The sequence below is a fragment of the Triticum aestivum genome, chromosome 6D, assembly GCF_018294505.1.
Source record: "Triticum aestivum cultivar Chinese Spring chromosome 6D, IWGSC CS RefSeq v2.1, whole genome shotgun sequence".
Taxonomy (NCBI): Eukaryota; Viridiplantae; Streptophyta; class Magnoliopsida; order Poales; family Poaceae; genus Triticum; species Triticum aestivum.
Genome location: NC_057811.1, coordinates 454,955,312 through 454,967,232, shown reverse-complemented (window position 1 = coordinate 454,967,232; position 11,921 = coordinate 454,955,312). Strand labels below are relative to the sequence as shown.

Below are 11,921 nucleotides of genomic sequence, written 5' to 3'. Positions count from 1 at the left end.
GTCTTGGCTCAGGGGCCTTATACCTTTGCCGAGGCCTCCGATGTTTGTGCTTCTTAGGGCATCCATGATGCAAACATTGACTGCCGATGGTATTTCAACATTATTCCTCTTTCGATCCACCAAACGGAGGCAACCAGGTATGAAAAGTTGATGGAATTACCTTGGGTGAAGCACGAGCAATGAGGTTTTTCTCATTTCGTCATCTCACTGCCTCAGTAACCTGTTGCATCTGCATCACAACAAAAGTCCAACCAATTTCGGGACAACGGGAGAAAGCTTCAATGAGGCACGGTGCACACAATGGCGGGTGAGGATTACTTTGGTCCAGTTAGAGCATATGTGGGAAGCAATATCCCTCGCCTTGGCAACCACCACAAAAAGGAGGAGTAACAGTATCAGCACCAGATCAAAATACAAACTTCCAAACGATTTCTGTTTGGTATTGTTATAAAAAAACTCGTCAGGGCAATATTAAATGCAATGAACCGCTTTTAGGTCTTGAGGACCCAATCGTTGTCCTGGGTCTGGAGAATACATCTTTGAATGAGCTGCTAGGTACACCACCACGATGATGTCTATTCCACAAAGTATGCAGTAACCTATGATCAGGAGTGAGACAACCATACTAAATATAGTCAACCAACTATATGAATAGGAGATGGGGAGTAGTGAATCATAATAACCATGAATAAAAGAAAGTTCATTTGCAATCATCTTGAACGCCATTTCATGTTGACCATCCTTTAGCAAGATGCTTCTGGCAAATTTGAGGGTCTCCGTGGAGATCACGTTGATGAGTTTGTACCTCGCAAATCGACACCTTAGCAACTTAAACAATGCAAATGACAATCATGTATCTTTCAGTAATTGTGCCATTGGAATCAGAAACTTGTTGTCTAATTGCCAAACTTTGGCAATGGTCACCAAACCGCCGTCCTGAATTGCCTCCAAGTTCTTTCTGAACATGTAACCATGTTGTTGCTTCTTTACTTGTCGTTCATCCTCACCCATTACTATAAGTGGAGGAGGCGCATCCTCCTTGTCTGTCAGGGAATCGCCATGTTGATCACTTCTTTCTCGCAGCTGCTACATATATCCAACAATAAGACGAGGATTGCGTCCGATTGCAAAGGATTTCTGGGCCTTTAGGAATGCATAACACTTCAATCCCATTTTGGCATGAATAATAGCAAACGGTGTGAATCTGAGACAAGAGATAAGAGGTGCTTCGTTATACATGGGAAAAGCACCGGTGTTGATAGCCAGGTAAACCATCCAAATTCCTTTAATAAGAAGTTCCAAAGGGAGTCATATGTCACGATCTTCTCTATCATTAGTACCAACTATAGAGCTTGTTCCTTGTATTGATAGCAGAAATCAAAACAAGGCATGCTGATACAGTGCCGATGTTTCTGTGAAAGATGTTTACCCAGCATTCAGCTGGCAATGTCTTCTCGATACTGACAGTAAACTCACCACCTATGGAGCCAGTTGCCGTAATCACATAAGACGTGATGGGTAGGAACAATGTGGTGGCCCCTAGCAAGAGATAGCGGGTGATGCCATAGTGGCGATAGCGATGGCCATAGGTGCCTATTCCGACTATGACTCCTCCAAGGATGGCGTTAGCGATCATCACCGCTTCCACTCGCCACAGCTGCCTTACAATTTTCTTGACGAACCGAGAGTCGAGTTCGCTGGTGTAGTTGCTTGGACATTGATAGTCTATATCATCACTCACATAGTAGCAGGAAGGATCTGTCTCCATGAGCTGATGATCAAATTTAAACAACATTAGTAAATTGTTGTCACAAAAATCCAATAATGAAAGCAAGCAACGGTAGTCACAAACGCAACCGGATAATGAAGGAAAAGTTGGCAAGAATGCAAATAGAAATGACGCTCCAACAGTCATGAAAATTAAGTCAGAAATGAATGATAAAATCGTAAAAACTATAAGCAACTTGGTGTGCTGCTTTCAGTTACTCCCTCTATAAAGAAATATAAGATCGTTTAAATCACTAATATATTATTGATCTATGCTATTTTAGAAAAACCTATCCCCTTTTCACGTAGAACACGTTCTGCCCGCACTTCGTCTGTCTTTCACCTCCTGCATTGGTTTTTCTTTTCTTTTTTCAAATGGATGACCCGCCCTCACCTTCCCCGCTCGATCTGAGAGGGGTTGCCACCAATCCTGTTCCTCACGCTGGCCGTGGAAGACACAGCGCATCACCAGTGAAGGCCATGGAAGAGATTCACATGAGCGATGGAGAGCACCCTATAATGGGTTTACTCTACTCCTTCAACGCGAGCCAGACGTTGTGGATGTGACAGCTTGGCAGCCGCCATCGACGGCCTACGTCGATCGTACGGGCTGCTCCTGCCCCAATGCCACCACGTACCAAGCCCCACAAGTGATGATGTTGCAATGTGCCACGTACCAAGCCCCACAAGTGATGATGTTGCAATGTGCCTCATCACGCTGTACCGATCTGCGAAAATGTGTGCTTACTCCGGGAGTACCCACAACCTCAGGAACAGTAAATTCAAAAAAAAAGAGAAAAAGATTGTTGGCACAAAATTTCTCAAGCAGCTAAAACGTTTGAGAATATTTGATGTCACAAAATTTTAGATTTTTTTTTTGAATTTACTGTTCATGAGGGTACATCACATCCGGGAGTAAAAAAAAAAACACTCTCATCGATCTGTAGTTTCGGGTTCGAGCCGGCCCCGTGTAGCTAGGGATCTGGCGCCGCCTGGTCGAGAAGCTCCCGGCGCTGGACCTGTGCTCCAACAGCCCTTGCTTGTCCGGCAGCTCGTCAGAGGCGTCCGAGCCGTTGCCGATCGGGAGTCCCATGTCCATGCCTCCTCCTCTCCGGCGATGGGAAGTCCCAGATTCCCCGCCTCTCCTCCGCTGACCTCGGGGCCACGGCCCACGGCTGACCGCATGCGGCACCAGCTGGACGGCGACCACTGGCTCATCCGCCGCCACCGCCTCAGCCTCGACGTCCTGCTCGGTCAGTGCCCGCTCCTCCTCCTCCCAGTCTCCGCACTCTATCTCAATTCTCGCCTCTCTCTACATCTCAGCTTCTCCTTCAGCACTACTTTACTGTCACGGTTAATTAATCGAATCTGTTCCCGTTCGTTTTGCACGTGAGGTGAGCCCTTTGCTTGGAGCCGCTGTTCCGTAGGTAGATTTATTCCATTGGATGGGATAGCGCAGCTTCGATTTCGCCATGAATTGTGGTCGCCGCTAACTCTGTCACAACCTGCTGATGTTTTACCTTGGGATATGGGATAGCGTAGCTTCGATTTCGCCATGAATTGTGGTAGCCGCTAAAATCTGAGGTTGGTTGTGTTGTTGATAGTCTTTTTAGATTATTGAGATAACTTTCCAAGAATCTTCTGATGCCTATGGTTTGAAGATGAAACCATTTAGCTTGAGAGTCATATTTGTTTTATAGGAGGTTGATAGCCGCAGTGCTAATACCTGATGTAGTGAACAAGATTCCATCAATAAAAATGTTGGTTACTGCAAGTCAATCAAAAACACGCACAATGGGCAATTAAATGGACAACATGATACGTGCACTTAACAAACATCACGATAACCACTTGGAGGCTGCCAAAGGCAGACATGCTCAAGAAGGAATAAAGACCAAAAGATTTCACAACCCCAGAGAAAAACGAATGCATTTTTCGAGATTGCCTTTGACTATTGATAAGATTAATAATATATGAGATGTATAATGTGAAAATTATATCATTAGAAGCTCCTTTCACGTACGAACTCGATGGTGTACTTTGTGTAACTTGCATGTCATACATTATTGCTGTAACATGTGGTCAAAGTTATCCTCGAAACAAGCATTAGGCCCTATATACATGGAAGGAGGAAGTATGTAACATGTCAGACTGCATGTCTGTTGCTCTCAGCTGGTTGCATCAGCAGACGAAAATTCATTCGCTTTTATTTGACTATATCATACTATTTTGACAGATCTAATAGAAGAGGAGGCAGTTGCAAATCCTCTTGAAGGATACACCAACACCAAAATCTTCTGCCCTTTTTAGCTGTCCTGATAGGCTGATACTCATCTTCTTTGCACATTCGATACACATTTTATACAATTGTGTGGGCAAAGAAAAATGCGTCATCTAACTTTCTCGAAACCACACATGTGCTGCAGTTTATCAAAGGCTGAATATCTTCCAATGTCTTGCCTTTTGTCTCAGGGCACGATCTTCACAGTGAACACAAGTTACACAACAGCCATATTTCTTCAAGCCACCCATGTGCCGCAGTTTATCGAAGCCTGAATCTCTTCCAAGGTCTTGCCTTTTGTCTCCGGCACGATCTTCACAATGAAGAGAATAGCCATGGCACAAACAAAGGCGAAGAAGAAGAATGTTCCTGCAAGATGATTTGCATATCAGACAAATGTCCCTGGATGATTCAAGCAACACCATAGGGGGCTGATGTAGATTTGGCTGACCTGAAGCACTCCAGCTCATGAGGAAGTTGAAGGCGAAGGAAACTGTCAATGAAGCCAACCAGTTCACCAGAGTCACGAAGCTTCCGCCGATTCCTTTTATATTAATGGGGAATATCTGCGTCCAATCCGATCGACCATGTCAAGGAGTGCTAATCTCGAGCGATGAAGAAATTTGATTGTTCTGAAGTGTGAACTCTAAACCTCTGACATTATGACCCAAGGAACGGAACCCATCCCTAGTGAATAGCTTGCAATGTAGACCTGTTTCAGTCATATTACAAAAGGATTTAGCGTGGAAAAAAGTTCAGATAAGCATCGGGTCACTTGTTGAGCAAAACAAAGGCTTTTCTGGTGTACCAATATGCTGGTGAGTGTGATGATTGGGACTTGCTCCGGGAGTATCCCGTGAACCTACACTCAGCAGATATTCTTCAACTTGATGAAGTTTTGATACAAAAGGAATTAAAGGATATAAAAGAGCACCAGCAGATATGCAATGAAAGTTACCTTAAGGTAGAATGATACTGCTGACATAAGAGTCCCGACGATGAGTCCGGATGTGGAAACCTGCAGAAAATAAAATGAAATGACAGTTCAGAAGTGTTCATGTTGGCCAAGTTTTATCTCTGAGCTTACCAATAATAGTGGCTTTCTCCCACTCCTGTCCATCAGTAGAGCTCCAAGTGTTGTGAGTGGTAACTGTTATAGTGAAGATTACACGAAGTCAAAAAGTTACTAAGGAATTTGATCGAAATTGATCTACGTGCTATTAGCTTCACCTGGATACACGCCATCAAGATTGTTCCTAGGTTTCCTGAATCGAACCCTGCAGGTAGCTCAATCAGCATAACTTAACTTTCAGAACTTAACTGACAAAATCAAATATCTCCAAGTCCGAAATCTGTGAGTTTACCAGCTGAGACAAATGTTTCGCTGGCGTAGAACAGGATCCCGTTTATCCCTGCAAACTGCTGGAAAACCATTAGTCCCGCGCCGATAATGACAGGACCGATGTATGACCTGCTGAAAAGATCCTGGATTCCAGCCTTTGGAAGTTTGTCAATAGTTTCGATGAAGTCCTGCATGTAGAGCAATTCCATGACGACGCCGTAATTTTTTTTCTGCACTGACAAACTATACACAGCTAACTGCGCCAAACCTTGATTTCTGCAGCTTCAAGGGACACATCCGCGTCTCTGCCACGGAGGCGCTGGAGTGCTATTTCAAACTCCTTTTGCCGGCCAACCTTTGCCTGTGGTGAACATTTGGTACTGAATTGGTTAGAGTGACAGCTAGATGCTACTACAGGTCTACAAGGATGTCATTCAGTCAGCAAAATTACCAGCCATCGAGGAGATTCAGGAATGAAGAAGAGACCAGCTATGAGAATTATGCATGGAGCAAGTCCTGTGTATACATGCCATGCCAGAGGGGGAGATCATCAGAGCAGAGTATATGAGGATGGTCAACACAAAAACTACAATGTGGAACTGTAAGAGATTATATGTACGTACCAGCCATGGCCAGCATGCGCCAGGACACGACTGTGCCGACGATATACGTCACGGATAACCCAGTGCCTATCATCAACTGCATTCAGTTCGGGCAGCAATTTCAGAGTTGTTCCCAAAGGCCAGCAAGGCTTTAGTGCGTTCATATTTTGTTTCAAGGAGGAGAAGAGTTACTGGATTCAGAGCCGTAAGCCCCCCGCGAAGAGCCTTCGGAGCAATTTCTGCAATGAAAACCGGCACCTGTTCGGTTGCCAGGGCTGGTGTTAGTGCAAGTTGAAATTGTCTGAAAGACCCCCACGGTTTGCTGAACAATGTGAGTAAATGATGACTGTACCACATACGAAAACACTCCGACGCCGAGTCCGGTGCAAAATCTCCCAAAATCAAGTGAAGAAGCACTCTGAAAGTTAACAGGAACAAAATTCAGAGGCACATCAGCAGCTATGTCTTCTTACAAGGTGGTGGGAAAAGACCTGTGCAAAGTAGATAGCCAGCCATCCGACAACGGAAACGAGAGCAGAAGCCCTCATGGCCTGCTCCCAAGTCCCAACACACAAACAAATTTGGGTCATAAAATATGTCAGACTGTTTGCAAATTAAGACGAGCATTCTGGGAGGCATATACTAGTAGACATACCCCTTTTCGTCCAGCAACATCCGCAATCTGCCCGCTCACGACTGCTCCGATCATGGCCCCGACTGTTATTATCGACCCGAAAACCGAGTACTGCAGATTATTACACGGGTGAGAAACCGGGAATAATAACAACAGTAATATGAGAAATGCCACTGCCATCGATTTGAGCTGAATAGTTGGCCCGGAGCCACATGTCAGTGAGACATTGGTGGCACATTAGGCACGGACGGACGGACGTACCTCGGAGAGGGTCAGCTGGAGGTCCCGGCTGATCCCGGCCTCAGCTGGTGCCGAGTAGCCAATCTGCAGTAGCGCCAATCACATACTCAAGCACAAGGCTGGAGTTCAGACGATTCTCAACTATGATAGACTGACAGTAGACTCACCGCGACGCCGAAGGCGAAAGAGCCGAGCACGGCGACACCGGTGCTGACCATGACCATCCCCAGCGACGACCCGTCGCCGCCCCTCGGCGGCGGCGGGCCAAGGAGGTGCTCGCTCGCCTCCACCGCCGCATCACCACCCCTTGGCATCGCTACAAGAAGCTACTTGGCTGCAAAGCAAAAACCACCACTGCTAGTGCGTGCTCAGCTACAAGATGGGCGGACAATATAGTCGGTCTCTGCCATGTTGGTAAGAGCATGCGCTATTTCCTTGTCATTTTGTTGGTACCATTGAATGGAGTGCCGTAACATGGGGCACATTCTGCCATGACATTTAAATTGATATTGGGCCATTGGCCACCAACGGACAGCTCATGCGCGCGAGATAAGAAAGTTAAATTGGCAATCCAAGAACAAGCATACATGTGGGTACTTACTTTGTAAAAGGCTTCGTTGCTCATGTGGCGATGCATTTTCTAGTTGTTCACTGTCCTCTTCCGGAGATCCCATCGAGTCCAAATTAGCCGTGCATCTGCCTTATTTTAGTACTAAAAATCGTGATATCATTTTGCCGGATATGCACGCTCAGGGAGATCCGAGAAAACAAACATAACCAAAACCACTAAGTAGATCCTTAATCGCTTGTGGACACGCTAGTGATCAATGACAGAGCCAGATCCAATCCCCCACGATCCTTGCCCCACGTGTTTCCTTGAGTGTTGGCTTCTACATCTCCCTCTTGGACCTTTAAGAGATTGTTTGCACTCAGAGTGTCCCTAGCGGGCCGCTTGCAAACCCGTTACCATCTCACACAGACAACAAAGAACCCACCAGGATTCACTGAACACTGAACTATGATCTCTGAAGGATGTTGTGGAACTGAAGAAATAACACCTATCATTGAAAGTACGAAAATATATAACTTTAAATGATAGCACAGTCGATACGTGTACCGCTGCCGTTAGTAAAAGTTAAGTTCCAGGAATGTTCAATGCACGTGCAATTTCCGTTGTGATTCACTACAGGTGTGGAGGCAAAAATAAATAACACACTACTAGGAAAAGGGCTATAGATGAAATGGCCACTAATGACGTATCAGACATGTGGTGCGCCACTCCTATATAGCAGTGGCGCACCATGTGCTGGTGCGCCACTAGTAACAAATGGTTTTTTTCCAAACATACTAATGGCGCACCGGCCTCATAGTGCGCCACAACAATATATATATATATATATATATATATATATATATATATATATATATATATATATATATATATATATATATAGCAAAACTACTAATGGCGCACCAGTGTATAGTGCGCCATTACTAGTTTAAACTAGTAATGGCGCACTGTTCCCCGGTGCGCCATTAGTGTATATTCCATGGACACTTGATCTCGATCCCCCTCCATCTCGATCGCTATACCACCTCGCCAGATCCGGTCCCCCTCGCCGCCGAGCACCCCCTGCACCCTCTACCCCGCTCCACCGGCCGCCGCCGCCGACCCCCCGCACCCTCCCCCGCTCCACCGCCGACGACGACCCACCGCACCCTCCCCCGCTCCACCGCCGCCGACGACCCACCGCACCCTCCCCCGCTCCACCGCCGCCGACGACCCACCGCACCCTCCCCTGCTCCACCGCCGCCGACGACCCACCGCACCCTCCCCTGCTCCACCACCGCCGACGACCCACCGCACCCTCCCCGGCCCGCTCCACCGCCGCCGATGACCCCCCGCACCCTCCCCGGCCTGCTCCACCGTCACAAAAAATTATTACTGTTTTTATAAAAAATTATTACTGTTTCATATTCATATTCATTTTCTAAAAAATTATTAGATGCAACAAAAAATAAAAATAAAAAAATTACTTATGGCGCACCTCTGGCTGGTGCGCCATTGCTATATAAAAAAAAGATTACTAATAGCGCACCTCTGGCCGGTGCGCCATTGCTATATAAAAAAAAGATTACTAATGGCGCACCGATCGTGGGTGCGCCATTGCTATCGAAAAAAAAACATTCTAATGGGGCACTGCTTCGGGGTGCGCCATTAGTAAGTTTCCCCCTAGCTAATTCCTCCCTCTCCCTCGTCAGATCCCCTTCGTCCCTCTCCCTCGCCAGTAACTCCCCGACCCCCGCCGGACTCCACCCCGCCGCCCCCGCGCCCCCCACCACTGGAGCTCCCCCGCGCCCCCACCACTGCAGCTCCCCCGCGCCGCCGCCCCCGCGCCGACCCGCGAAGCACGTGGCCGCCGGCCTCCCCACGACCAACCGAGGCGCCCAGGAGGACCGCCGCCGTCTTCCTCTTCGACTACGAGGACCCGTACGAGCTCGGACGCCCTCGAGCCATCCCTTCGACGCCGCCGCCGCCGCCGACCCCGACCCCAACCCCGACCCCTCCGGCGACCGGCCGCGCCCGCCCAGGTCCCTCTCCTCCTTCCTCCTTCCTCCTTCTTGTCCAGCGCCCGCCGCCCCGACAGCATCTCCAGCAGCACCACCCCGCAGTGTACATTTTTTGGGGTATTAAGGCATTTTAGAGTTAGTTTATTCATGAGGCAGTACTTTATTTTAATATTTGAAAGGGCCTCTCACAAGACATGTATTGTCAAGCACATCGATGAACTAATCTTTTTATTTATTATAATCTTACAACCAAACATAAGCAGGACAGTGTTGGGTTCAATTTTCACTGGTATTTATTTTGGGGCATCAATGCATTTTAGAGATAGTCTTGATGGATGCAGTGCTTCAATTTAATAATCAGTAAGGACCTCATAGTAGTACATGCATTGTCAAGCACATTGAAGGAACAATCTTTTTTGTGCAGTACAATATCCCAACTAAACACAAGCAGGACAGTGCTGTGGGAATACCAGTTCCATTGAGGATTTCTGACATCAGATTAGTTTACCAGCCCCATTTTGATACCATTACTTTTCTTGGGGGGCAAATCTCCAATGTGCTTTTTTCTTTTCCAAAGGAAAAGAAAATGTGGTGTATAACAAATGTATTATTTGGTGGAAATTGAGATATCATATTAATCATTGACAAATTGGCTTTGAACAAATAATCTTAAATCCATGCATACCTACACAATTCATCTATTTGCTCAAATTTCTCCAAATTTGCATTTTATTGTCTGTTTATGATTTGGAAATATTCTAATTCAAGTTTTGTTGCGTATAACAAAACACAGTCACCTCCAAAGAAAAGCATCAAGGACGGTACCTACAAAAGGATTATCTGTAACGAGGTCGATAAGCTGGTAACTAAGTTCTGTTTTGTAAAATCTCTCGACTTTTTTAGCGTTCTAAGGGTCCATAAGCAGTGTTATCATCAGGTCCGGACATAAGCTCCTGTAGTAAGTAGCTTTTGGTTTTATCTTTGTAAGATAACTGGTTCTTGTAGTTTGCTGTTGGTTTCTCTTAATGGAAATCGGAGGGGTAAACCCTTCCTTGATAAAAATTAAAGTGTCTGGTTTGTCGATTGCAGAACTGAACTTCTCTTTGAGAATGTGTACTCTGTGCTCTTGACATTTGCGCTTAAAGTTCTGAGAAAATCCACATGGTCTTTCATTTCTGTTGCATTGTTTTATCTATATGGTCTTTCATTCCAGAGTTACACTTATATCATATTAATCATTGACAAATCCACATGCTTAATCAATCGAGTAGTAAGTTGTTTAGGCTTAGCCATTTCCACTCATTGTAGATAGATAGAGTTACACTTTTGTTACATTGCGTTATCTTTCTGTAGAGTAGTAATGCTCCACTTCCATTGGTACTACTTGTGATGCTGACAGCAAGTCTGTAATACTAAAATTTTGTCAACTTGTGATGCTGCTGCTGTACCACGAGAGGCCCTTGAGTTTGCTGGAATGTCGATTAACTTCCGTTCCGGCAAATTCGGGTACTCCATGTGTCCTATTTTCAGCAAAGGTCATGCTGAAATTTTCCATGAATTTTAGCATGACTTTGCTAAAAATAGGACATATGGGGTACTTGTGACTAATGCATGGGCCGGGGTCTTAGTACTTAATTAAGTAGGAACCACTCATCCTAACCATTTGCTCTCAAAATTACCACTTCACTTCTTACTACTGAAAATCTTAGACCATCTCCATTCACCAATTGCTCAAACCAGTTCGAAGGGCGTGTTTTCACCACACCGTGGATTATCTTATTGGACCCAACAGAGATGATGTAGTTTTGAATTATGAACATAGGAAATGTCGTCATCGGACGACGAAAGTCTCCCGGGGGAGTGCGACTGGTGCCACGACGGTCGAGGTCTGTGCGACAGGCCTCACCTGGACGATGATCGGCGCTTCAGCATTAAGCTCGAGGAGACCTTCGAAGTTGAAACGGTACGCAACGACGACAAGTGTTTTTTTTCATAATTAAGCATGACTTCAACTATTTCAACGTGTAATTTCATCTTTTACAATTCGAGTATAGTTTATCCCATGCCATGCAAGACGCTATGTCTTGGAGAGGATGGATTTTGAAGATCATGAAAATTTTGAAACGAAGAAAATTCACCTAAGGACACATCATGATGTGGATTTTGAAGTAAATCTGTATAATGCTGAGAGCGTAACCCATTTTGGTTGCAAAAATTGGGAAGCATTTTGCAAGATGTATGGTTTTGATGAGGGTATGCTTGTCACCATGGATCTTGGTGATCCTGACATCGACCAAGACAATATGGACATTTGGGTCCTTGTTGATACGCCTCCAGTTCTACCGCTATGTGAGTTTCTCAAACATAGTTAATTATTAACTAATTTATATTGTTTATTTCAAAATAGTTGACAACTTATTTCCATTGACAGCTTATTTTGATTGTTCAAAAAATGTGCGGAACATGGTAGACAAAACCCACTAC

At 45.5% G+C, this 11,921-nt stretch overlaps 1 protein-coding gene and 1 long non-coding RNA gene across 2 annotated transcripts; one reads left to right on the top strand and one right to left on the bottom strand.

The window, feature by feature from the left end:
* The first annotated feature begins 2,732 nt into the window (after positions 1-2,732).
* Positions 2,733-5,099, top strand: LOC123145820 (uncharacterized). The gene is made up of 2 exons (XR_006472471.1): positions 2,733-3,020; positions 4,240-5,099. It is a non-coding gene; the product is annotated as an uncharacterized lncRNA (long non-coding RNA).
* Positions 3,959-7,391, bottom strand: LOC123145819 (sugar transporter ERD6-like 7). The gene is made up of 17 exons (XM_044565317.1): positions 7,034-7,391; positions 6,888-6,950; positions 6,648-6,737; positions 6,484-6,543; positions 6,345-6,410; positions 6,185-6,250; positions 6,014-6,089; positions 5,842-5,906; positions 5,659-5,751; positions 5,413-5,578; positions 5,279-5,325; positions 5,136-5,198; positions 5,007-5,066; positions 4,857-4,910; positions 4,701-4,760; positions 4,500-4,614; positions 3,959-4,417 (listed from the first exon to the last, which is right to left on the bottom strand). Exons 1-17 carry the CDS (start codon positions 7,178-7,180, stop codon positions 4,287-4,289), a joined length of 1,422 nt encoding a protein of 473 aa, XP_044421252.1. The 5' UTR covers positions 7,181-7,391; the 3' UTR covers positions 3,959-4,286.
* Positions 7,392-11,921: the final 4,530 nt, after the last annotated feature.